The sequence below is a fragment of the Phyllobates terribilis genome, unplaced genomic scaffold (assembly GCF_046119375.1).
Source record: "Phyllobates terribilis strain yellow unplaced genomic scaffold, ASM4611937v1 Scaffold_5__5_contigs__length_657084704, whole genome shotgun sequence".
NCBI classification, from domain to species: domain Eukaryota; kingdom Metazoa; phylum Chordata; class Amphibia; order Anura; family Dendrobatidae; genus Phyllobates; species Phyllobates terribilis.
In genome coordinates, this window is record NW_027362765.1 from 452,882,348 (window position 1) to 452,909,799 (window position 27,452).

Sequence of the window (27,452 nt, forward strand, 5' to 3'; positions counted from 1 at the left end):
GATTATAAGTCTGCAGTTTGTTAATTTGTCCTGCAAATGTTTACAGCAGGTTCCAAAAAGAGAAACGGTCGCATATTCACAGCTTTTCAGTAGTAAAACCCATGCAGACCTTCCTAAGTTACAGACCGAGAAGCCTCCTTACAGGGTTTTAGTGTTTGTGTTTTTTTTTTTTTTTTTTTTTTTTTTTTTTATACTTAGCTCAAGAGACACTACAGAGTCTGTTAAATGCTGCGTGTGGAAGCGACCTTAAAGGGGTTGTCCAGCCTTAGACTACAAGTCTGCAGTCATTCTGTGTGACTGCAGACTTGTGAATCCTCACATTGCTTACGCTGCGTGCTGTGAAGATTCTCCGGTGCTAAAAGCAGACGATCATGTGTTCACAAGTATGCGATTTGCATATTCACGGCCACATTCCGACTAGACTGTGTCCGGACTCACTCAATGCACTAGTATTGAGCGAGGCTACGCTCATCTAGTCTGCATGTGACCACATTATGCAAATCTGTTCTGCTCCAGACACCAGAGAATCCTCACAGGGCACAGTGTTGCGCAATGTGAGTATTCACAAGTCTGCAGTCACAGACTGACTGCAGACTCGTAGCCTAAGGCTGGACAACCCCTTTTAATAGCCAAGTAAAAGCGTCCACAACCGCTCTCCTACAGAGTATTTTCACAGGGGAAATTAGTAGCTCTAGTTTGGCCATAGTGTGATTGTGGAGTATATACTGTATATTTGTTTGAGCTCAACATATTTTCCTCACTTGCTTTTACATTTTATATTTTTTTCTTGCAGAGAAGTTCTGGAAGGTCTTTACTTGAGACTTGAAGATGTGCAAGTTGGACAAGTTCTGGAGGTAACTTGTAGTAAAGTTTTGTATGTCTTTATATGAGAGTTGAGCAAAAAAGATTTGCAAGACCCTTACCCAGTGTCCAGGTCTAGAGTCCATTTCTGCCTGACTAGAACACTACGAACCCCATTCTACCTACAACATCCCCGGCGCCTTTTCTGATTAATAGACCTGGCGACTTCTTTACGTTGCGACACACTCATTATGTCGCATGGGTCTGCTATTTAGAAGAGAGGCCGGGGATGTTGCAGGTAGTGGGGGGTTAGATGCTTGCATTGAGATGGGGGGTGCATTTCTTAATTCTAGCGATGGCTGCTGAGGATATTTTGGTGCGGACCCATAGAGGGAAGTCCTGGTGTTTCGTTTGTGAGGTCTTATGTCCTAATAAGACATATGTACAAGGGTTATTGTAAGGTGGCTCCTTTGGGTGAGATCCCTCATTGGGAGAGTAGACGTAAGTTTATACTGTCATATAAGATCTATATAACCTCTGTGCTTACATCATCTGCCTTTTCCGTACACAGGGCACCGTGAACAGTATAACGCCAATAGGAATGGTGGTGGATATCACTAAACGCCTGAACGGCATTGTGCCCACCCTGCACCTGGCAGACGTCACTCTGAAGCAGCCGGAGAAGAAATACACTCCTGGGACCAAGATCAAGTGCAGGGTGAGGACCTCACACCTTGGTCTTTGAGAATTATTGGGCTTGTGTGTCACTGATATTTCACTGTCTCCGACTATTCTACAGGTCCTAAGTGTGGACCCAGCGGCCAAGAAGTTGATCTTGACCAGGAAGAAAATTCTGATAAACTCGAAGTTGCCGATCCTCACCACCTACCACGATGCCACCCCCGGCCTGGTCACTCACGGCTTTATCCGCTCGGTGAGAAGTTGCGGCTGCGTCGTCCGGTTTTATAACAATGTCCAAGGGCTGGCACCGATCATGGAGTTGAGCACCGAGTATATTACATCACCAGAAGAAGTTTTCTATCAGGGACAGGTAATAGTTTAATAGTTTTTAAAGTTAACATATGTTCATTCAGTTTGACCTATATCCTAACTTGTTGATCCAGAAGAAGGCAAAACTCCACGATGCAGATGCTAATTGCCCCATATTAGGGGAAAAATTGCCCGGATATTATACACTAGAGGCGGGGGCAGGGGGGAGCGTATGTTATACACTCGAGACGGGGGCATGGAGGCCGGATGTTATACACTGAAGGTGGGGGGCAGGGGGGAGTGTATGTTATACACTGGAGGCGGGGGCAGGGGGGCCGGATGTTATACACTGGAGGTGGGGGGCAGGGGGGAGTGTATGTTATACACTGGAGGCGGGGGCAGGGGGGCCGGATGTTATACACTGGAGGCGGGAGCAGGGGGGCCGGATGTTATACACTGGAGGCGGGAGCAGGGGGGCCGGATGTTATACACTGGAGGCGGGAGCAGGGGGGCCGGATGTTATACACTGGAGGCGGGGGCAGGGGGGCCGGATGTTATACACTGGAGGCGGGGGCATGGAGTCCGGATGTTATACACTGGAGGCGGGGGCAGGGGGGCCGGATGTTGTTCACGGGGGGCGATTGGATTGAATAAAATATCTGAATATACTGTGTTTTATATATATATATATATATATATATATATATATATATATATATGTGATATGTATGTGGCTTTGTATCATTTTCAGGTGGTTAAAGTAAGAATTTTGGATTGTAATCCTGAGATGGGGAAACTGCGACTATCCTTCAAGATGCTTGATGAGGAGGAGAAAGGAGTGACGAAATCTAAGCCTTTACATAAGGTTTCACAAGCCTGTACATATGGAAAGGTATTTCTGGCCCAGTATCATCGCTGTCAGTAAACAAAACCATAAGCGGCATCGCTGAAATCTGTGTATTAACCTTTATATTGTGCTGTCTTCAGATTACATAGCACAAACCTGCTGTCGGATTCCCTCTAATGGTGGGTGTCTCAGCAGTCAGCCCCCAATGATCATACATTTATGGATTAGTGCTAAATGTCTTTTCTCAGATAACTCATTTTAAAGGGGTTTTCACATCTTCTCTCTCGAGGAGCGCACCCCTCCGCTGCTTCCCTTTCCGTCTTGCCGAGAGGACAGGGCGCTCTTGAAAATTGATAGTTCAGACCAGCAGCACTCTCTCTCGCTGCGCTCTCCCATGCTGCAGGCAGAACTGGCGGGTTGGAGGAGCGCCGGAACGCTGGTGCCGGCTGAGGTCAATGATCTGGTTGGTTTCAGAGCAGCACTCACAGGCTCTAAAGCAAAAAGCTTGTAAGCGCGCGCTCCTTATCTGTGAAATCTGCCGCCACTCATAAACTCCAGAGGTGGCCGGTAGGCTAGACAACGAGCTGTACACTATAGAATTAAAAGTTGTGGTATTGTATCGCTTTTTTGTTATAAACTCTTGCACTTTTTGTCGTTTGCCCATAATAACGGCCTATAGCATAGATTTAAAATTTGAGGTCTTTTTTACTGGTTTTAGTTTTCCAGACTATAAAATGTTATCTGTAGGTTTGGGTCACTGTATTACGTGTAATTTTATGTTTGTTTTTATCTTTTTGTTAGACTGTTGATGTGAAAATTGCAAGTAAGGCAGATGACGGGCTGAATGTGCTGATTCTGCCTGAGGAAACTCCTGCATTTCTTCCGAAGACCCATCTGTCTGATCACGTCTCCAATTGTGAGCTCTTGTGGCAATGTTTGCAGGAGGGGGACGAGCTCACCGGACTAATAGTTCTCAGCACCCTAAAAGGCAAAAGTGTATCCTTTTTAGTCTTTACGTCCTAATTGTTTTTATTTTCAGCCTCAATATTTTCCCATCTTTAGGGTCACTGAATCGGCAGTGGCAATCCTAGGGGTCGCTACAGTCTCGCGTATGGAGTAAATGAGAACAGGCAACATAGTTTAAAGGGAATCTGTCAGCAGGTTTTTGCTACCTCATCTGAGAGCAGCATTAGTAGGTAAAGAGAAGCTGATTCCAACTATGTATCACTTAGTTTACTGGATGCAGCAGTTTTGACACAAGCAGAGCTTTTAGATTTAGAATAAAGCAGAGCTGAGAAAGCAAACCCCGCCCAGGCCACAGCTAACCCCGCCCACACCAGTCTGTCCATGCAGAAAGTCCATAGACAGTGAGCTGCTTATCACAGGAGGGGGCGTTGCTGGACTAGTGTTGTCCAGTAATGTTAATCTTAATAATTAATCCTTCACAGATAGTAAACTACAGCATGCACTTTGACAAGTGACACATTCCTGAATTCTGTGTTTTGGCCTCTATCTCCTGCAGTCTTCAGATTAAATCTCTCGATTTCATGAATGCGGCTCTGGGGTGACTGGTATAAATTGGAGCACCGTTCCCACATGCTAGTAATTGTGCTTTTTGTTGTCTATGAGACTGATGGATACAGCCTAGTACTAGGCTTCAGCAGACCCACGGACAATGATGCAGGGTGTGGTTCACAAGCGGGACCATGGCTCCATGACGGGACCCAACAGAGTGCTTTTATTGGGCATGGTGGGTTCCCAGCGATCAACAACCTATCACCGGATTTCACTTTAATATAGTATTTCTTAAAGGGAGTCAGCGCATGATGTTTCAAACCAAGCACAGGCTCTGGGTGCACCCTTGGTGTGGCCAAGCAGTTCAGTGCATTTTCCCACCTACTTGTTCTCCATTAATCTCCACCCTTCTCTGGTTCCTGTAATGTCAGAACTGTCAGTCAATGAAGAGGACAGTGGGGGTTGATGGAAAACAGGTGGGAAGATTGCACTGAACTGTTTGACCACACCAAGAGTGCACTGAGCGGCTGTGCTTGGTTTGAGCAGTCTTTTTTTTTTTTATTAGTTTTGATTATACATTTTTGTGGAAATGGTTTCACTAAAACTTGTATTTCATTAAATGAAATCCCTGCTGCATGTTTGGATACAAGTCTAGTGGGCGGTGCTACTAGTGATTTGACAGTCTTCCCTGTATGTCTGTGCATGCAGAAATAGCTGTCAATCACTAGTAGGACCGTCCACTGGACTCCTATATCACCTAATAAAATACAAGTCATACTGAATCTTTTCCAACAAACCTATATATCATTCTGCTCGGCTTCTCCTCCTGTATACCGTGCTGTGCACAGACTGGACAGCTTGTACAACATGACGGGTTCCCTTTAAATACGGCCCTCCACCTTGTCTTTATTAAAGCTGCTTAATGTTGGTGAATCCTTTACTAAAAGCTTCAGATACTGACCAGGAAACCTGCCCTCATCTCATTCATGGAGAAGGAGCCGGGCGCTAAGGACTTTTCTGCCTTACAGATTGGGATGTTATTCACTGGATTTGTGAAGAATATCATGCCGTATGGAGTCTTTGTTGAGCTCCCGTATGGACTCGTCGGTCTGGTCCCATTATCGGTATGTCACATGGCTGCTGCAACATGGCGGCCATATTGGTTGTCACTATAAAAAACTGCTATAACTAAGAGATTGAAAAAGCTTCAGCGAAACCTCTTACCCGCGTAAGGTAAGAGGTTTCTCTGAAATATATTCCAACTTGATTGGGGCCAGTAGTTTTCAGTCTCTAACCCTCTTGACTTTGCGCAAGAGAAAGCGCTATCCAACTTCTCAAAATTACCTGTATTTTATTTAAAGAGTGCGGGACCGGACAGCATGTAATTTATAAAAAGAAAACAAAAAAAGCTTTATTATAGGTCCAAAAAAGACTGGGTGGTGCTCTCATATATTTGGATTGATTGAATTAAGGTCAACCCCTTTAACATCGGCTGCATTTTTTGCAATATACTCAGTTACTTTTTTTGTTTTTTTTATTGTTTAGGTTTTTTTTTCCATTTTGCAGATTTAGGCTGAGTTCACACATAACTGCCACATTGCTGCTCTTTTTGCACTATTTTCCGATGTTGTGGGAAAAAAGGAGGCAAATAGCGAGCAGTAACCTTTTTAACACAAGACTGGGCCTGGAAAGATATTTTGCTTTTCTGTATTTTTTAAATTTTTCTTTCTCAATAATTTGTGGCAATAGAAAATGAGCGACAAGTTTGTGACAAACGTCAACGACCATTTTGCTATGGGCCAGACGGTGGTGGCCGAGGTGACAAACATTGATGAGGAGAAGAAACGTTTCCTGCTGACCCTGAAGATGTCTAGGTGTGCCCTCGATGACCGCTCGGCCGAGAGCTTTGCACGTCTGAGCCAGTGTATGAAGGAGATTCAGCTCTCCAGGAGTCTCCTTACCAGCCATGGTACGATTCTTCACCAATAATCATTGATTTGCTGGTTAATAATTGAGAATCTTTACTGATTGATCCTAAGATTTGTGATTGTACAACAAAGATTGTTCCTAGGCTTGGGTATATACATGGCGGATATGTAACCCATGCAAGACTTGTATTTCCAAGAAAAGGATGGTGTTGAACCATCTTGTAGAACTCTACATTATTGTTCCTGTCTTGCTCCTTCTGGAAATGTATGTAAGAGAATTGAGTGATGCCATTTACCTAATCCATATGTTGCGTTCTTACACAGTCTGGCATTTCGGCACAGATCGGTGACATACTGTGCAGATTGTGTTGTTTTTTTTTGTTTTTTTTTACTAACTTTCCAGGATGATTGACAGGTACGGCACATAGTTCTACGTAAAGATGCTCCATTCTATTATACCATTTATAGCCCTGTATTATAAAGACATGACGGGTAAGTTCTGGTGTCTCTATGACCCCCTTTTTAACCCTTTTATGGTCTTACTCTTGCTGTTTCAGGGCATCTGGAGGATGGTGATAATCTTTACTCTCTAGTCCCGGGGAAGAAGCTGACCCTCGTCGTTGAGGCGGTGGAAGAAGATGGTTCAGTTCTGTTCTGTGTCGGCAAAGTATCTGGAGCTCAGAAAATAACAGCGGCTCAACATGAGAATAAAGGTAAAACCTTTCACCTAATGGGTGTGATGCATATTTTAAAGGGGTTTTCCAGTTTTCAGAAAAACCTCTCTACAGAGGCTGCAGGTTGTTTTAAAAATTGATATAAATGTGGTTCTGATTCTCCATCTCTGCTCCCGCTGTTTGTCTGCCCTGCTAACTTCAAGTTGTCAGTGTTAAATCCAATCAATGGCACAAGCCGCTGAGCTCACTGATTGACTGCAGTGCTTTCGACATGTTGCAGTGCTGCAGGCAATAACAGACACAGGGATTGTTTTTTTTTTTAAACTGTAAAACCCCTTAGTGGTTATGTCTATAGGAATTTCCATTTGCAATGCTGTGTCCTTATAAGCATTAATATTTTGATGCAGGGACAATATATGAAGGTTATTCTTGTTCATACTTTTATTTGAATCTTGAATCTTTTAAAAGCGTTTTGCATCTCGTCTCCTTGACTGCACGCTGGGCAGGACGTTTGCCGATGCCAATGGAAGGACGGACAGTAGATATTGCGCATTTATCCCATGATTAGACTCGGACATGTGCACAATACCTGTGGGTTGTGTGATTTACACCCCGGAGACCATCCCGGCTGGTGTGAAGAATCATTCTCTCAACCCTAAGGGCAGAAATGAGAGAATCTACACAACCCTTCTACCCGGCTGCTACTACTTTTGTATGTTGTATCCTTGTTGCTGGTAATCCATTCTGCACTGACTTTTTCCTTGATATACAGCTCTATTTCATCATATTTTGTCATGTCTTTCATTTGCAGCAAAAAGTTTGGTGGCTGGACAAAAAGCCAAGGTTGTGGTTCTACACGTTGATCTCCTAAAGTCCCACCTTCACGTCTCCGTGGATGAGAAGCTTATGATAAAAGCAAAATACACAGTAAGTGCTTGTGCGAGTCCTGGTTATTATATCCTCCACCAACTAGGATCTCCCCATAGATTTGCACTGATTCTTCATTTTTTATAGTTTACATTTCCAAAATCCTGATGGGCCCCTTCCACTTCTGCTGGTAGAAGCTTCATTCTCACATCCGATCCCAAGTAGCAATGAATGTGATTGGTTCCGAACCAGGCAGAAGACCCCTCCTAGACCTCTAGGCAAAAAGACCCTCCTAATTTAATTGAAGTTTTTAGGTGGTGGGGATTATTGGTCTACTACCGGGAGGATTCCCATATCTGTATATTGCCAGGATTTAACGTCATCTATTGGTGACTGAGTTCGATTGGTCGGACCCCCAAGTGATCCTAAAAATGAGAAGATCTGCATCTTCTTGGCATCTTTGGCCACCTGCTGCAGCGTGCTTCCATTCAGGTGAATGGGTATAGGTGCAGTTCCCTGCACAGCAGCGCTGCAACCCACCGTGTTATGGGCATGCAGTGGCCCCTCCAGTGTCAGGATCATTGGGGGTCCCAGTGGTTGGACTTGATTACTAAAGTCTAGTAATATTCCGTCACTTACTAAGATGGGCATACCCCTTCAAATAAAGAGGCAACACTCAGTAGGGAAAAAAAGTGTGCAAGTTACCTTTCCTCCGGAGAAACGAAAGCCGAAGACTCCTCCATACGGAATAGTGACTCATGTACAGACAGCTGTTTCACTGCTCTTGCCCCTCATCAGGGCAGAGCAGGGTACTTTTTGGCTGGGCAAGGTGTTAGATCAGATTTTCTGTCATTAATCCTTCATACAGAATTGTGCTCCTGACTTTTTTTTTTTTTTGGTCTAGGTTACTGACGGTTCAGCTCATTCTGCGGTCGTGCACCATGTGGCAGAAGAATTTGCAGTCGTGTCCTTGGAAGGTGCCTCTCATCTCGCCGCTGTCCCACTCGCATGTCACTATAATGACACCTTTCAGTTTGACTCGGAAAAGTTCCATGTTGGACAGAAAATCAACGTGGTGATGAAGAGTACGAGTCCTGATGAATATGGTCTCCTGCTCGCTGTCCAAAATACCAGTAGATCCATGAAGCCAATCAAGCACCTTGTGAAGGAAAAGCCGGTGATTGGGGAGCTGGTCACAGGGACTGTAAAGAGTGTGAGGCCTAATAATGTAATGGTTTCTATTAATGATAATCTAGTGGGGGCGATCCATGCCTCCCAGATATTGGAGGATGCACCAGAAGGCGTCCTCCCTACACTCACCCTGAAGATTAAACAAAGTGTCACCTGTCGAGTAATTGGAGGACGAGATGTGAAGACGCATCGGTAAGTGATGGGGATGCTTCTACCACGGCTCAGCCATTCACTGTCATCCTCTTTTATTGCTTTTAAGTATCTCTGAACCACTTTTCTAATTCCAAACCATTATTGAGGTGGTCAAAAATGTGTTTTCTATTGGAAACTCCTATATTGGGGAGTTATGGGCAGAGTTTTTTTGTTTCCGGACTTGATTTTTTGCAGCCTTCTTGATCGGACGATTCCTAATTTGGAGCTTTTTCCATCAGGAGATGCTTCAAAGAAATGACATGTACTTTCTTTTCTCCCACCTGGCATCTTTCAGAACCTGGAGCAGAAGAAAAACTCACAAAAGACTAAACCTATGAACAGCAAAGTAGTTTTACCATAGAAATGAATAGGGAGAGTCGTTCAAGTGCGTTTTGAGTGACATTTTTTTTTCCTGGTGAGTTTTGGAGCAAACCCTCTCCAAAACGTACCTCAAGAAAGTCCATAGGCACATGGTCTCCTCCAGTTTGGTTTGAGTTTAGACTTAAGTCTAGTCTCTCTGGTGGGAATGTTTTCTTTCCTTTACACCCTCCTTCAGTGCATCTCACCTTTGTCAAGCTGGACTAGGCTTCCTCAGGGGCTCTGCACTCAGGCCTTCCAGTGTCTTCTGGATTGTTGGCCTCTACCTATGACATTTGTGCTCTGAATTCATATTCTTCTGCTCTGCTGAGTTTTCCGGACTCCATTCTTGGAGAGTCCCCTTTAGGGACCATCACGACTATTCGCAGGTTGTCTATGCAAGCTGGCCTCTATTGCATATGCGGCTTCCTTACCCTTTATCAGTACTGGGTGATATTACTTGCGTTTTCTGCCATCTTTTTTCCTAAGTGTTGTTCTTTTCACTTGTCCTTACTCCTCAGTCTTTTCTTCTTCCCATTTTCATTAGTGTTCCCTTTGCTGCCCTGACTGGTCATTGGTTATGAGGTGGTAACAGCATGGCATACCAGCATTTCCCTTCTCCCTTGTGCTGATTTCCATTTTGGATAAAAACATAGGGGAGGAGTGATTGTCCCTGTTAAAACCCCATCGACATGTTGTGGAAAAAATCAGCACGAAAGTCTGAGCATGCTGTGGATTTCCAAACCTGCAACATGCTCCTTGTCCAGATTTTCACTGATGATTTTACCTTTTTTAAAGGGATAGTTTGGTGATTACAAGTGATCATCTCTCCATAGGATATGCGGGGGTCTGACCATTGGGATACACACCAGCCGGCAAAATGGGGCATTTTTCTCCCTGTTAGAAGGTGAAGGGAAAGTGTCCATGCTCGACTGCTGCTCCATTCGTTCCCTATGGGGCTGCTGACCGCTCGCTCTCCCTTTTCCAGCACTCCCATAGGGAATAAGTGGAGCGTCGTTCAGGCATCCAGGCTGTCACTTGTTTTTATGACAGCCCTATCGGACTGCGATTATATATGTATGTTCTGTAATAATACTTATGGCTTCACCTTTCCACAGATTCCTGCCGATTACTCACCCACACTTGATGAAGTCTGTTCTGGAGCTCAGTATCCTTCCCAGGTGAGTGATGTGTTTAGGGGTCTCCCTGCCTACATCAGGCCTTTCATTCAGGTGCTGAGCGGACACTTTTACTGCCACAAACTGATATCAATGCAGCTGAAGGCAGCAAATAGACTGGGGGAAAGGGGATTAGAAGTCACTTGGAAGGATTTTTTATTTTTCTATTTTTTACAGTAATGAAGAGAAAAGTGATTTGCAAAGTTTCATAACTTTCCACGCTGGGAAAAAGATATTAGAATAAATGAGAGTTTAGTTACAAAGTGCTGGGATTGCACTGTCTATAAGTGGTGCAGAAGCATTGGAATCACATGTACGCTCCCTGCTCCGTGTCCGGCACTTTGCCTAGGCGTTGCAGGGATCACACATGAATGCAGAGAGGAGTGCTATCCTCGCTCCTTCTGCGGCTCTACAAGGGGTTACAGAAGATCCCGGCTCTATGGATACAAGCTGTGGACCCTCCTACAACATTCACAACCCGATCAAACAGAGTGTTTGCAGTCTTGGGACTTGTAGTCTGCATACAGGGAGCGGAGGTGCTGCAGAAAAGCAATTTTTTTTTTCCCTGCAAATCCCATTTGAAGCAGAAAATACTCAAATGTTTCCCAAAGGTGCTATTCTATGGCAGTATTTGCATGCTCCCTTCACAGACAGACATGAATGTGAAATTTCCCCCTAGGGAGCCCTGTCTGCTACTAGCGGTGGGTCCCACATTTCGATCCTTCACCTTCCTGGAGAACAGTGCTGTTGGTGGATTACATATGGCAGCTTTGTCATTGAAGCATTTGTTTCTTTTCATCTCATTTCTTTTTTTTTCTTTTCTTTTCTTTGGCTTTGTAGTCTGCTGGACCCCAAAGAGAAAATTCCCAAACTGCGACCTACAAGTATGTACATGCCCGGGGAGAAGGTGACCTGCTATGTGGCCAAGGTAATTGGATGCTAATTAATAATTGGGGATGAAGTGTGATATAATTTCTTCATTCTTCAGATTTCATGGACTAAACTTAAACCTTACAGATTACTCTGCCCTGCACTTATAGTTGGGTCGTGCCTGGTGCTTCATAGGACTGAGCTGCCATACCAGGCACTGGTGCACTTACGAATCTGTAGGTAGCTGGAGACACAGCCGTTGGGGGTAGCGTTGCCCAGAAAAGCATGATGTACCTTTCATTTTTCTGTTAATCAAGGGTTCATCTTTGTAGAACGGGTTAATGGGATAGGAAACGATGGCGGTTCTTTTAGCTCTTCTCATTCTGCTCCCTCTGCAGTACAATAAGCAGAAGCAGTATCTGGAGGTGGAGATCACTAGCGAGATCCATGGACTCGTTGAACTACTCCTTCTATCCAAGTCCTGCAAGGTACGTTGTGTGCAACACCCGATGTGAGACCTGCAATGAATAAATACTTTCCCCCATCTTATCGCCTGTCCATTCTGCTTTGCAGCTGGTGAAGCGTCCAGAAATACATTTCAAGGAAGGGCAGGCGTTGTCGGCTACTGTGGTCGACGCTGGAGTTTCCCACAAAACGCTCTCGCTATCACTGACAGGTAATGACTTCGTAACGCACGCCGTCTTATGGTCGTCATTGGGTTTTTAGGCACCTGCTATAAAGCAAAACCTTGGAACCGCTGCGGCGGCATCTGCTCTGTAATGATGCAAAAATAGTTTTTATTGTTTTTCTCTCTGCAGACACGTACGCTCTGACACAAGGTTGTGTGACCATTGGCTGTGTGAACACCATCACTCCAGCCTCTGGCTTAGAAATATCATTGCCATTTGGAAAAATTGGAAAAGCCAGCCTCTGTGATTTGGGTGACTGCTATGCCAACAGTTCAGTGAAAAACTTTACCGTTGGGATGTTTGTAAGGTAGAAGAGATATTTTTGATCCTTCTTTATTTAAGTGCCGCTACAATTCTAAAGATGTTCTTTCCGGATCTGTGTGTAATAATACTTAAAGAATTTATTTTAATTGTCTTCCTCGGGAGCACACATATCCCCAGCTTCCAGGCTTCCTGTTTGCCACATGTAGTTCGGTCCTGAAGACTCATAGTTCCGTGCGCTCCAGCGAGGGCCGGCCGACTTGTGCGCTCCAGCGAGGGCCGGCCGACTTGTGCGCTCCAGCGAGGGCCGGCCGACTTGTGCGCTCCAGCGAGGGCCGGCCGACTTGTGCGCTCCAGCGAGGGCCGGCCGACTTGTGCGCTCCAGCGAGGGCCGGCCGACTTGTGCGCTCCAGCGAGGGCCGGCCGACTTGTGCGCTCCAGCTAGGGCCGGCCGACTTGTGCACTCCAGCGAGAGCCAGCCGAAAAATGGGAAAAATGCTTGTAAGCACTGCTCGTGTTTGGTCATGCTGCTAGTCTGCAAAGTGGCCTGTAACCTAGAAAATGGGCATTAAACAATAAGATAAAAAATAAGTCCAGTGATTGGCTGCAGTGGTCACTTGCTGTATGCGTGACTTCACCTCTGAAGTTACGTCAACAAAGACTGCAGGGAAGCGGCAGAGAGGCAGTGCTGGAGCGGCATGTATGCAAGTCATGTTGATTCTCTTATTTGAAGGATTTTTGGTACTCACCGTAAAATCTTTCTTGGAGCCTTCATTGGGGGACGCAGGTAACCATGTCCACTTTAAGCTTTTTTCCCGATCCTGGATCTCAATGGAGAAGGGAGAGGCTCTGATCTCCAGCCGATTGATGGGAAGGGAGACCTCCCGAGCATTCCAGCGACCCTGAACGGTGTGATCACGGAAAAGCTCTCCCCATCCGAGAAGACTGGCATCCGTCGTGACAACTAGCCAATGGAGAGGGAGGAATGATCTCCTGAGGCGGATGGAGGGGGAGAGGGTCTACCAAGCCAATGACTGTCTCACACGAGGAGGCAAAAGAATGGGGCGGTTCAAAGAGGAAGTTGTCTTCTCCCAAGCCGACAGGAGAGCCAGTTGGAGAGGGCGGGTATTGAACTGGGCAAAGGGAACGGCCTCCATTGCAGCGATCATCTTCCCCAGAACATGCATGCAGATTCATAGAGGGTGAGGGATTGCACGTCTTGGCACACAAATTCCCAGGCTGGGGGCTGTGATCTTGTATTCTGGAAGGAGAACCCTGGCCAGGGAGGTTGTAACAACATACCCAGGAAGACTAAGTACTGGGACGGAATCAGGGACGATTTTGCTCTGTTTACTATCCAGTGGAGAAGGGCAAGAATGTCCTAGGTGATCTGGAGGCTCTGGCAGTGGCTCCGGAAGGACGTACCCTTGATTAGCAAGTCGTCCAGGTCGGGGATGATGACTATCCCCTTGAATCGAAGAATGGCCATGATGGTTGCAATCACCTTCGTGAACACTCTAGGGGCAGAGGCTAGGCCGAACGGGAGAGCCGTGAATTGGTAACGATTCTCCTGGATCACAAATCTGAGAAATCTCTGATGTGACACGCAAATTGGGTTATGAATGTAAGCATCCTGAATGTCCACTGACTAGAGAAACTCCTCGGGATCCATGAAAGAAATAACTTAGTGGAGGGAGTCCGTTTTGAAATGATGGAGCTGCACCCGCCGGTTCAGGAGCTTGAGATCCAGGATCAGGCGAAAAGCTTAAACTGGACCATGGTTACCTGTGTCCCCCAATGAAGCGATAAAGAAAATATGTTTCCTTTACAGACGAGCAAAAATATTTGTTCCAACCTCTGGTTTGGTCACTTCTGCAGCCAGTCTTCACTTCTGCATCCAGGATCTCCCGGGCACTGTCCCTTTCTGAGCCCCCTGATGACGAGGCCTCACGCAACCTCGGTACAGCAAAGGGGTCTGGGAAGCAAAACGGGCGAGCAGTGATACCGCAGAAGTGAAGTCCGGCTGCAGCAGAGGACACATGAAAGGCTGTAACTGGGTACTGGAAATCTTTTTGCACGTTTCTAGTTTCCATCCAGTAACCACATAAAATGTTATTTTGTGAACCATCTTTTCTATTGGGCTTCACTCAGTATAAACCGTTGTGTAGATTAGATATTGTAGAGGTTTATTGTCTGAACGTGGATTAATAATATCATTTTCCAGGTGCTGCGTTCTCTCTGTTAAGAAGACAACAATTGAGGTGTCCCTGAGGAATTCTCGGTAAGTGGATTCCTACAGCGATCGCGGCTATTCCCATACTTTTTTTTTTTTCTTCTCTTTCATCAGTATTTTGCCCCCCGGCTTCTCTAGTAGTGGGTGACTGCTGTATTACAAAGGAGAAAGCGGTGCCCATTGCCCAATGACAGTGGTGCCAGTTTACCTTTTAAAGGGGCTGTGGGTAGTGGTGGGACCACCCCTTTAAGTGAAGCCCTGTGTATGTTATTTTTGTCTGCTTTTTTCTTCTAGGACATGTCCGGAGTCTGCACAAAAGGTGACGGATAAAGAAATCTCTTCCATTGACGGCCTGGAGGAAGGACAGCTCATTGCAGGTTTCGTTGGAGCAGTTACAGAAAAAGGGATCTTTTTCCGGTGAGGTTTTTTTCATAGGCAGGTAACTTTCTTAAAGGGGTTCTCTGATTGCGGACAGGGTGGGCCATAAATGTCTGATAGATATGGGACCTTGTCTAGCAACGGTTGGATCTGCATCTGTCGGACATCTCTGGCCTGTTCTTTGGATTTGCCTCAAATATTTGAATGAGAGGTGCGAATCGATTTTGCATGCATTACCCGGTCCACAAGCCACGTCTGAGAACCGCCTCCTCCCTTCTGCCATCGCTTTTCTACTTTTGATGATCCGACATATGTGCGCCACACCGCAGCGATGACGTCGCGCCAGGCTGGAGAATCAAAGAAGAGACGCACATGCCAGGAGATGGGGCGACTCTCAAAGGACCCATCCATACCTACAGATCAGGGACCTTGGCTACTGGACTGGTTCCTGGGCATCGATTCATACCAACCCCTTTAATATCGACACAGATCGGTGATACGTTGTTACTCTGTATCGCAGGTTATCTACCTCCATTTTTGGCCGCGTCCAGTTTAAGCACAGTAGTGATTACTTTATCAAAGATCCCGAAAAGTTTTCCTCCTACATCCCGGAAGGAAACCTGCTTACTGCCAAAATTCTAACGTAAGTTCTTCCTTTTTAAAGCAAGGTGACATATTAGAGGGGTAAGATGGACATGTAATGAATGTGTTTCCCTTCTATAGTATTGACAGACAGGAGAAACGTCTGGAGCTTTCACTTCTCTCAAAGGATACGGGAAAACCAGATGTCATTCCGGAGTCTGCAGGTTTCCCTATGAGGGTCAAAAGTAATGTAAAGAGGAGGAGAACAGATTCTGAAAGTGAAGCCAAGGTATTTCTACTGCTGACGAGTCTCCTCTGTGACCAGGAGATGGCAGCACTGAGGTCTCATGTAGCAGCTGCTGATCAGACAATTGTCCCAGTGAGCGATTCCTGCGCTGACACTCTTGTCTTGGTGACCGCTCCGTTCCCTCGGATTTAATGAATAGATTAGTGATCAGTGTCAGGCAGCGACCGATCGAAACATGCCAATAATTGAACTAATGAACACTTGTGCTGTCTGTAGAAGTCCCTCGCATTCATTCACTTTTCAGACTTCATCATCTAGTTAGGTCTAAAAGGGGTTTCAGAAACCAGTTTGTTAAAATACTATATATATATATATATATATATATATATATATATATATATATATATATATATATATATATATATATATATATATATATATATATATATTTTTTTATTTTATTATATGTGTGTGTGTTCTTTAATCACCCTCCCCGGGTCCAGTGCTTCCTATGCTGCTCCCGGTGCCTGTTATTGTCACATCCATGAGCAGTTATCTGTGAGATCAGTGGCTCTGTCCAAGTTGATGCCACAAGCTGCTGACTGCAACCCTGGTAGCATAATGTCAGCGCTATAGACTATAACAGACATCGGGAGCAGCGGCAGAGATTTGCTGCTGGACCTGGGGAGGGCGAATAAAGCACACATGTTTTTGTTTTTAATTATTATTTTTTTTTTATTGTTTTTATTATTTTGAAACAAATGGAGACTCCCCCCTCCCCCCCCCCCCACCCATTTAAAGCCACTCAAAACTAGAACATGACAGCACAATCTTCCCCTTCCCCCATGTCTTCCGAGCCGTTCACTGGATGCTCAGTATTAGGATGATGTTTGCACACACTGCTGTAGCCTTCCGAGCCGACCTCATGGTAACTCTGTGGTCCATGGTGAGCAGAATATTGGCTAAAGAGTCAATTGTATGTAAAATTTTTAGAGCTAATGTTTAGCAAAAGAAAAATATTTTTCCCTTCAAGTTTAAAAAAAAAAATAGAAAAAAGCAGACAAACGGGTTCCTCAAAACCTCATCTAACGAGGCTGAACCACTGTAATTGAGAATCGAAAATTCTATAATTATATTTAAACTTGAATTTTCAACTTTAAGCTTTTACTTTGAAACTTTGCAGTTTCCAGTTTTTACGAGTTTTAGTAACTTAATGAGGTTTTCCAGGCTAAATTTGGGTTTCAGCAGTCAGTCTAACAATGTGTGTTATGCACACTGTCAGGATTCCTCTCCTTTGCCTGCTGGAGCGATCGTACATATCATAGGTATTAGGCAACAGAAGGGTAATCCTGACAGTGTACATAATATGCACTGTTTGACTGTTGAAACTGAACAGTGTGTATTATGCACGCTGTCAGGATTCCCCTTCTGTTGCAATTTTTTTCATGTGACCGATTTGCACACTGGCTGTCTCATGCCAGCTAGCAACTTTTCCTGCTTCTCTCAATAGAACACGTGACCACAACTCTGCAAATCACATAAGTTTGGAGATGTGACCGACTATTCCAGCAGGAAAAGGAGAATCCTGACAGTGTGCATATTGCGTATAAATATTCTTCAAATAGAAGTCTTTTTATCCAGTAAAGTGCAAAAATACAATCCAGTAAGGATCTATAAACTCCTGTGGATCTATAGCAATGTCCTTTTACGTTGGCAGTATGCGCCGAAAGAGAACTATTTTCTGTATATATCCTTACTGGATTGTGTTTTTTTGCATTTTATTGGATAAAAATATTTCTATTTGAAGAATACATTTGTCAGGTATTTCAATTTATATGAGATTTTATGCTCTGGACACACAGAATTGGACTTGCTGAGCTAGTTGAAAACATAAGGTGTGCACATTGCACACTGTTAGGATTTGCCAAGCTAAAATGTGCTAGACTGCAGAAAATTAAGTTTAGCCCTGAAAACATTATTAACCCCAAATCATTTCATGGTTCAGCTCCCAATTTGGGACTTGTGATGAACAATTTTTTTTTTATTTATCATTTGAAGAGATGAGAAAATAGATTTGAAGATACAGTGGAATCCTCTATTAAAGGAACACTAAACTAAACACATAATTATTAAACAAGCCGTCAGTCCTGTACAATACCTGCAGGGAACAGGAGGGTTATCTCCTACCAAACAGTTCCACCTTCAGCTGGTGGACGACTGAAGCCCCTCGACTTATGTTATGTAGCATAGGTAAACCAATGTTCACACCAGTGCATCGAGTCAGACCTGCAGTGACGTTACCAGCCGTGTCGAGTAATGGCTTTGCTTTCGTCAGTTTTTGCTGCTCTTTTTATACTTTTATCTGGTATTAATGATTTGTCTCTTATTATTTGGGCTTTAAATAGAATAAGAAAAAAAGAGAAGAACCAAAAGATGACGAGGACAGCGGTGTGGAGGTTTACTGCCGAGAGAATGAGTCAAAGAGCCAAAAACGGAAGCAAGAGGTGGGTCACAGGGCCGGACGTGACACATTAAAGAAGAATAACTCAGCAGGGAAGAAACTCCGACTTTATAGCTATATATGTAGCACCTTAAAGGGGTGTTCATCGTTGGTGGTCCTGCCTCTGAAGTGCTAATTAAATGGCTGATATGTCAGAGATATATATATATCCATAGAATTAGACAGCAGTGTGCTTCATCGGATGCCATATTATAGCGGTACTCTATATACAGTATTTGTGTTTATGTACATACATAGTGTGTGTGTATATGTATATATGTGTATATATAGATAGATATATATATATATATATATATATATATATATATATATATATATATATATCTCTATCTAACATTATATAGTGTGTGTGTTAGTTATATATGTATATATAATTATACAGTTTGAAAACAATCCTGTCTTGTATATATGTCATTCCTGTTCGGCTTTGGTACCAGTTTTGTTTTTTCTGTGATCCTCAGAAAACCCCTGCCCCTCGGCTCCAGGTCTCTTCTGGATTCTCTTGGGACGTTACATTATATAACCTCAAAACTTCTATCGCTGGAGAAACTAAGAGCAGTACAGACAGTGAAGACGAAGAAGGTGAAGAAGAGACTAAGGTACCAGGAGCTTATCTGTTACATTTGTCAGATTTTAGTGGTCATTTGTCTATTTATTATTATGGAATAAACCTGCAGACCAGATATTCTTCATTTATATTCTTCTTTAAGTAATTAAAAAGAATTCCAATAATAGATATGAGGTGTCTGTAAGACACTGCTCAATATATGATCGGGTGGACCACCACCTCTTGGGAAGACAGGGGTCCTGTTGCATGCAATAGGCTGTATAATGCTGCGCAGGGTGGGCATGCATGTGGCACTCTCCATTTTAGTGTGTGGCACTTATTATTATTATTTATTATTATAGCGCCATTTATTCCATGGCGCTTTACATGTGAAAAAGGGGTATAATACAAGAACAATTACAATAATCTTGAACACAGTGTGACAGCGACTGGTACAGGAGGAGCGAGGACCCTGCCCGTGAGGGCTCACAATCTACGAGGGATGGGTGAGGATACAGTAGGTGAGGGTAGAGCTGGTCGTGCAGCGGTATTGGTGGAGCGAGGGTTACTGCAGGTTGTAGGCTTGTCGGAAGAGGTGGGTCTTCAGGTTCCTTTTGAAGGTTTCCACGGTAGGCGAGAGTCTGATACTTTGGGGTAGAGAGTTCCAGAGTAGGGGGGATGCTCGAGAGAAATCTTGTATACGGTTGTGGGAGGAGAAGATAAGAGGGGAGTAGAGCAGGAGATCTTGTGAGGATCGGAGGTTGTCTGCAGGTATGTATCGGGAGACTAGGTCACAGATGTATGGAGGAGACAGGTTGTGGATGGCTTTGTATGTCATGGTTAGGGTTTTGAACTGGAGTCTCTGAGCAATGGGGAGCCAGTGAAGAGATTGACAGAGGGGAGAGGCCGGGGAATAGCGGGGGACAGGTTGATTAGTCGGGCAGCGGAGTTTAGGATAGATTGGAGGGGTGCGAGAGTGTTAGAGGGGAGGCCACAGAGCACGAGGTTGCAGTAGTCAAGGCGGGAGATGAGGAGGGCGTGCAATAGTGTTTTTGCAGATTCATGGTTTAGGAATGTGCGGATCCGGGAGATATTTTTGAGTTGGAGTCAGCAGGAAATGGAAAGCGCTTGGATATGTGGTTTGAAGGAGAGTTCCGAGTCCAGGGTTACCCCAAGGCAGCGAGCTTGAGGGACTGGGGAGAGTGGACAGCCATTGACGTTGATAGATAGGTCACTTATCTAACTGCTATAGACTACAATGGAGAGAGACGTTCACAGAGGGGGGCTTGACCAGGCACTATGTGTGATTGCAAACTTTTGAATCCTCACCGCGCACATTGTCAGGATTCTCCGGTGTCGACACTGAGAGCGAGCGGTCACGTGACTGCACGTATACGATTTGCAGACTTCCGGCCACATTTCAACTAGACGTGTCTGTCCTCACTCACTTCACTTGTATTGAGCGAGCCTGTTCATGTCTAGTCAGCACGTGACTGCATGTGTGTAGATCGCATTCTTGGCGTCACGTGACTCCCAGCTCAGTCCCATTGAATTAAGGGGAGTGAGCTCGGGAAGAGCTGCAATACCAGGCACAGCCAGGACAAAAAGTACAGGAACTGGTCGACAACAAGTGGTTCCAGCACCAATGGTCCCTTCAATCTTCTAATTGTGGGGAGCCAGCAATCAAATGCTCACTGATCTGGTATAAATGACCTCAAGTCCCATAAAACCTTTTCTTGATAACTGTATTAAATTAAAGTGTATACTGATTTTCTACATTTATGGAATTTCAGCAGTATATGCCATAAATGCCTGATGGGGGGGGGGGTCCTTCTGGGGCCCTCACTTATTTGGGAGAACTGGGCTCATGTGATACTTATTCGATTCGAAGTGTCTGCAGTTCTCTCTAGTTATGAGCGTCCATAAACTCACATGGAAATTTCCTGAATTTAGACCTTTTTTCCAGAATTAGATTTTTTTAATACAACCCTGCCATCTTTGAAAATGAATGCGAGTACCTAGACAATTTTTTATCCTAATTTTTTTTCAGACTAAGAAAACTAAAAAAGATCAGCAAAAACCGCAAGCAAAGATGCAAGTCGCGGATCCAAACCAGCCGCCACAGTCGGTGCACGAGTTTGAGCGTCTTGTGATAAGTTCTCCAAACAACTCCGCCAACTGGATCCAGTACATAGATTACCACCTCCAGGCCAGCGAACTGGAGCAAGCACGGGCGGTGGCCGAAAGAGCCCTGCAGACCATTTACTTCCGGTAAGGAGATCATCCGCCGCTCCTCCTCGTATGTCCTCAGGGTGGAGCACTTTAACTATTTCACTGATGTCTTTTAACCATTTCAGAGAGGAGCAGGAGAAGCTGAGTGTTTGGGTCGCTATGCTTAATTTGGAGAACACCTTTGGGACGGAGGAGACCCTACAGAAAGTTTTTGAACGAGCCATTCAGTACAATGATCCTCTGAAAGCCTTTCAGAATTTGGTAGACATTTACATAAAGTCTGAAAAGTTTAAGGTAAAGATCATGATCTGCAACAAGAACAACCAACCAATCTCCAGATCTGACTGCTTCTTAGGTCGACTATGAGACCGATTCAGTATCTGCTCATTTTTAGGTAAAAAAAAAATCCAGTCAATTGTTATTAATAACGGACTTTAGCTCGATCTCGAGTCATGGCGACTTGATGGATGAATGATCTGTTAGAAGATTGATGTTGTGCAGTCTAGATAGGTCCACCAGGGTCTTCTCTGACATTATCTTGATAGTATCAAGCCATTGGGTTGTTGGTCTTTCTCTTTGCCTTGTTCCTTCTATTCTTCCGACAATGAGGCCCTTCTCCCCGACTGTAAAATATGACATGACATGAAGCTGCCCAGCAGACGTCTGAATGTTTTTTATGCACGGCCTCCTGATTCTTCCTTCCCTTTTGCTCATCTGACCATTTTTGAGGTGCCCATACACATTAGATTCATTCGGAATTAAACAATCTCTCACGTACACATGCCTGCTCTTATTGGCGGAGTGCGCAAATGTTTTCCATGGAAAGAGAAAAGTAAAGTGATGCCGGAGACTCTTCTGTCAGCTTTTTGTCTCCAGGGGATGTTGAACTTCAACATTCCGGATCTATGTCCCCCAAGTTTGTGTAAGGAGAGAAGTCTGTAGGCCGCCATACTCATTAGATTGTGGGTCAGATCCAGGAAAATTGGAAGATATTATCGGTCTTTTGCAGATTTTTCCTTTTTCCAATCCACATTGTGTTACTCATACAAATGGACATGGTGCAGAAACCCATCTTTATGTAAGGTGTAATTTTAAGTAAGGTGTAAATATCTCGCTTTTTTTTTTGTTCGTTTCCAGGAGGCTGAAGATTTGTACAAAAACATGGTGAAGCGATTCCGGCAGGAGAAGTCCGTCTGGTGGAAATACGCCACGTTCCTCCTGAAACAAGGCCAGTCCGAGGCCACGCACAGACTGCTGCAGCAAGCCCTGAAGTGTGTTCCAGATAGAGAACGTGAGTAGCAAATTCATGGGCCTGAGCGTTTAGGTAAAAGATCAGGCTTCGTCCAGGGGGCCGCACACGGGCACTGTAAGTCTGGAGGAATCCAGATGTTGCTAAAACCTTTCGTCAACCTCTCGATAGAAATGTTGGACGTATACATTTAACCCCTGTCATATTCTTCACCCATTGGCTGAATGAAATGGTGCAATCTGCTGTGCTAATCCATACCAAAAGAAAAGCTAACCCTGCTGGATTCCCACCAGACGGAGGCCAAAATCATCCCCGTCTGGTGCATGGGCACCTATGGATGTTTTACAAACACACAAGCTTTTATTAGATGTAAACGGTACAGTAAATAGAGACCCTCATTGCCCGCCTCATGGCCAGAATCCTTTTCATACAATGGTGGTTGGTACAGTCTTCTCCATCCACATGAATACATCGTTGTACCCCACTCGTCCGTCTCTGGGAATAGTTTGGGTCTCCATGAAGACCTGTTCTGTTTGTCAGGGCTCGTGGAGACCACCGTTTTAATCGGATGAGTGCTCTTTGTGGTTTTAATGGATTACACTCATACCCATGGTATTCGATGGGGCTGCACACGTCTTTTTCACTTGGTCCAAGGAAAAAAAAATTGCAGCATGTACAATTTGCCTTCTAGAATCAGATGGCATTCGCCCATCCGTGTCTTTGGGTCTGTGAAAAAAATCGGGCCGAACTCTGATGACATCCAATTGCGGTCCGATTCTCACCGACTGTCATAATTGAGAAAGTGGAGAAACTTTTTTTTTTTTCTCCAGTTCCAAGAAAGTTGGATCCCACTCTTATCAAACTCTGAGTGTGATTAGCTTAATCGGACCAATTTTCTTGGATGGAGAGAAAATGGTCGTCTGCTCCTGCCCTTACATCTACAGTGACCGATCGCAATGAATGCTTACAGGTCTTAGAGTCTAACCCTTAAAGTATATTCGGAGGAACACCATGGTACGACCGTTCCTCGCTGTTCATGCCTGGCCATAGCAGGCGCTGGATTGTGCACCGTCTGAGTGACGCACGCCAGGTCATTCAGCTTCACACGTCATGAGTGGCCATGGAGCGGTGATACTGACAGCTTGACATGATGGTGAATAAGGGAGATTAGGCAAAGTGGCAGACTTGATTTTTTTCATTCTTCCTTTCTCTCTGGTTCAGCACAACCTGGTAAATAGCAACATAACAGTGAGTACTTCTTTCAGAAGTCGGCTTGAAAATGCCTCCAGGCCAAGAAGATGCACCTGCTGAATAAGTGAGCAGCGAGTTCAATGGCATGTGGGTGTGATGGTAATTGCTCAAATGAAGTCCTTTCAATTTGTCGGGGCTGAATAGTTGTATTCAGCACTGATGGACATTTTTTCAGTAGGATCATACTTTTAACTTCACTCTGGTGTAAATATTAATGCATCCTAGCTGATAAAGCAGGAGGGCAAAGCTGATAGTATGTGATGCCAACAGACTTCTGCCCACCTACTCCATTGTGAAGTTGTGGCCTCTGAGGAACAGGAACACCTGTGTCTCCAGTTGTAAGAACAAAGAACCCGCTGAAAACGTTTCCTTGATTTTTAGCTACAGACATGTGCAAAGTCCACACACCACTCAGGTTTATGTGTATATTGGCACATGAGAACTCAATCCACCACTAAAAAAAAATAATTTCTGAAAGTTTTAAAAAAATGGTCTATCCAGCTTTGATTTTCCTTTCACCCATGACAGCACCACGAGGGGGGATTCACCCATCAAGGACAGGAAACCTACAGAATAAAAGGGACAGAACATCTCCTCCGCATCTTGTCCTTGAGGGGGAACGTATACACCGAGTGTCTGGTGGCAGAACGAAGGCTTGCCTAGTCCTGCCTGGTGAGCGCAGTGTGCGGGTCTTGGAAGAACCGCAGCGGGTCTAATGGGGGCTTTAATTGGCGTGGGGGCGGCGGCTGCAGCATTTCTGCCGGCCGCTGCATCTGATGAGCGCACCGATTACGTTTGACTCTGAAGTGTAATACACTTTAGTGAGAGGTCCAGAGGAGGTGGCCAATTAGAGGGAGGCGCTTTTAAATGTAGTTTAAGACCACCAGAAGACCGGTGGCTCCGGCACTCCTTCCAGTTTGGCATGGAGCCGCAGCACCAGCGGCAGAAGCAGTAACAGCCTCGGCGCAACAGTGGCAGTGGCGTTTTTACTGGTAACTCCAGAGGCGACAGTAAGACCAGCCAGCAGAGCTGTAGTATAGCCCCCAGAGGAGATCACTCAGGTGATTTAATTCCACCTCCGAATCCAGTACCTTTCCTAGGCGCTGATTGGTGAGTGATCTTCGAGAAGGTTCACCCCTGTAATAGGTCGTTCTCTCTTTTGTTTATTCATTATGAGAGGCCTAAGAAATGCATAGCAAAGCTCAAACATAAGAGTGTGCGCTTTGCAGAAAAGGATTATCCAGCCTATTGCAGAAAATCTCTGCCGCACCTCTATTGAGAAGACCGTATGTGAAGAATCCCCTTACCTATGCTATTGAGCTGATATCAGTTATTAAGCAGAGGTGAAAAATTGCCTTAAATACTTCATCCACCATGAAGGCGACAAACGTAGGAAGGGGAAAAAGTTAACACCCTTGTCATCTGATTCCGAGGAATTGAGAAATCAGAGGGGGGGGGGGATGTGTGTCCTCGGATTCCTCTTCTTCCTCAGACAATGGTGCAGGGGGTCGCCCATGCTTTCCGGTGGATGATACTGATCGGTTGGTCAAGCCAGTAAGGTCCACCATGGGCATAATAGAAGTGGAAGCCCAGAAGTCAGTGCAAGACATCATGTTCGGAGGTCTGAAGCAGAAAAAACAACAAACCTTTCCAGTGCATGAGAAATACAGACGAATGGAAAACACCAGAGGGGAAAGATGTGCTGCCCTCATCATAGAAGAGAAAATATCCCTTCAAGGAGGAGGAGACCACTCTGTGGGATAAAGCACCAAAAAATAGATGTGGTTGGGGGCCATGTTGTCAAAGAAATTTTCCTTGCCCTTTTAGGACATAGGGATACTTAATGATCCCTTGGATAAGAAGGCAAATGGCTAATTAAATGCCTGGGAATCCTCGGCAGGAGCAATGAAGCCGGCTTTCTAGCTAGATCCATGATGGTCTGGCTAGACCAATTGGATAGCCAGCTTAGGAATAAAGTCGCAAGAGAGAACATCTTGGCCATCATGCTGTTAACGCAGGGAGCAGCGTCATTCCTAGCAGATGCATCTGCAGGTTCGGTGAGATTAGTAGCTAGGTTGGCAGTTCTCTCCAACGCAGCATGAAGGGCCCTGTTCCCTAAATTCTGGCCCGGCAATATCCAATCAAAATTCAAACTGCGTTCCATCCCATGTGAAGGAGAATATCTTTTTGGTCCCATGCTTAATGACATCCTAGACAAGGCTGGAGATGGCAAGAAACTACTTCCTAATTGGTCCTTTTGAAAGAGGAGATATGGTCACAGAAGACCTTCAAGAGATCAAGGAAAGTGGGAAGCCTGGCGGAGAAAGGATAGAGGGTTCATGTTGGAGGGTCTCTCCCCGGAGAGTCAAAAAATCATCCCGATGATGCCATTTCCCAGGTAGGGGGAATGCTTTTTCTTTCTTCCTCCCTGCCTGTGCGAGAATCTCGTCATGCAGGTGGTCTGGCCTGAGATTGGTGTTCCTGGCTGTTCTCCCATAGACCTTTGTGGTAACAGCTCCTCAGGTCTCGGGGAACAGTTAGCCCTAGAAACAGAAGATCGGGAGCTGGTACAATAATCAGTCCTTATAGAAGTTCCAGTGGAGAAGGGAGAGGGTTTCTGTTCTCTTTTCTTGATGAAAAAAAGCCGCACTCCACCTTCGGTATCATCAACCTGAAATATCTAAACAAGTTCCTAAGAGACCGGCCTTTCAAGACGAAGTCTGTAAAATTGACTATAAAGCTTCTGTTTCTAATTCATATGGAAGATCAGAAGTTCCCGAGGGTGGCTCTAGCCATAGACCGAAAGATCAGGGTTAGGGTTCCAGTTGAAGCCCCATGAGTTTTTACAAAGGTTATAGCACATACAGCTCATTTTCGGGAACAGAAGACCCTTCTAGTACCATACTTAGATGATTTTTTGATTATAGGCAATACAATCGAACACTGCAGTTCTCAGAATGTGCCAGAGCCACCTTAACAAATCTAGGTTGGTTTCTGAACTTGAAGAAGTCAAGACTAGTTTCCTTGAGAGTTTAGATCTTTTTAAGGCTTCTTTTAGACTGCAATCAAAAGCTGTTAACCGCCAGAAGGAAAAAATAGAAAAGGCATCAGACCAGGATCTAAAGGCGATAGAAAAAATCCTACCATGACTCTTAGGAAGGCCATGTTGTTGCTGGGGTCTCTGACATCTTGTATTCCAGCAGAAAATAACGAGAAATCTTGATAAGCGAAAATGCGCTAAAAGGGCTTTTAGTTGGAAGGGTAACTCTTTCATCGGTGACAGTCAAGTCTCTCCATTGGTGGTAAAGTATTGAAAATTTATCAAGGGGAGTCCCTTGGGAAAATCCGGTTCCGAGTGTTACAACCATGGATGCAAGTCCAAGAGGATGTGGAGCACATTTAGAGGACTGTCTGGTCAAGGGTGGTTGGACAAGAGAGGAAAGGTTAGTGTCCTCCAACCTGAAAGAACTATTGACGGTGAAGTATGCGGTGGAGAAGCTGCATTCATCAGTACAGGGCCGGCATGGTCATATCCTATTGGACAACAGAGTGACAGTAGCATAGATCAATCACCAGGAAGGAATTCGCTAATGACGATAACGGAGCAAATCTTTCAGGTAGCGGGGGCTCATCGCTCTTCATTGACAGCACTGCATATAAGAAGGAACCAAAACAGCAAGGCAGACTTTTTAAGCCACAATTGGTCGAGGCAAGAAAAGTGGGGCCTGAATCAGATGGTTTTCCAGCATATAGTAGAGTTATGGGGTTTCCCCGACACAGACCTGTTTGCAAACAAACAAGACAGAAAAGTAAAAAAAGATTTTGCGCACTGGATCTCAGAGAACATCTGCA

General features: G+C 44.8%; 1 protein-coding gene across 1 annotated transcript in view; it reads left to right on the forward strand.

Annotated features, from left to right (window-relative positions):
* Positions 1–27,452, forward strand: part of PDCD11 (programmed cell death 11) — a 58,371-nt gene that overhangs the window by 22,413 nt on the left and 8,506 nt on the right. Inside the window, exons 11-34 of the mRNA XM_073685337.1 lie at positions 794–854; positions 1,373–1,519; positions 1,601–1,852; positions 2,543–2,683; positions 3,440–3,634; positions 5,107–5,277; positions 5,903–6,122; positions 6,639–6,794; positions 7,567–7,682; positions 8,527–9,005; positions 10,481–10,543; positions 11,381–11,468; positions 11,809–11,898; positions 11,984–12,086; positions 12,229–12,406; positions 14,585–14,641; positions 14,888–15,010; positions 15,492–15,614; positions 15,695–15,842; positions 18,206–18,304; positions 18,783–18,920; positions 20,919–21,139; positions 21,226–21,394; positions 22,238–22,391. Of these exons, the coding sequence (XP_073541438.1) occupies positions 794–854; positions 1,373–1,519; positions 1,601–1,852; positions 2,543–2,683; positions 3,440–3,634; positions 5,107–5,277; positions 5,903–6,122; positions 6,639–6,794; positions 7,567–7,682; positions 8,527–9,005; positions 10,481–10,543; positions 11,381–11,468; positions 11,809–11,898; positions 11,984–12,086; positions 12,229–12,406; positions 14,585–14,641; positions 14,888–15,010; positions 15,492–15,614; positions 15,695–15,842; positions 18,206–18,304; positions 18,783–18,920; positions 20,919–21,139; positions 21,226–21,394; positions 22,238–22,391 (3,692 nt within the window). The remainder of the gene's footprint in view (positions 1–793; positions 855–1,372; positions 1,520–1,600; positions 1,853–2,542; positions 2,684–3,439; positions 3,635–5,106; positions 5,278–5,902; positions 6,123–6,638; positions 6,795–7,566; positions 7,683–8,526; positions 9,006–10,480; positions 10,544–11,380; positions 11,469–11,808; positions 11,899–11,983; positions 12,087–12,228; positions 12,407–14,584; positions 14,642–14,887; positions 15,011–15,491; positions 15,615–15,694; positions 15,843–18,205; positions 18,305–18,782; positions 18,921–20,918; positions 21,140–21,225; positions 21,395–22,237; positions 22,392–27,452) is intronic.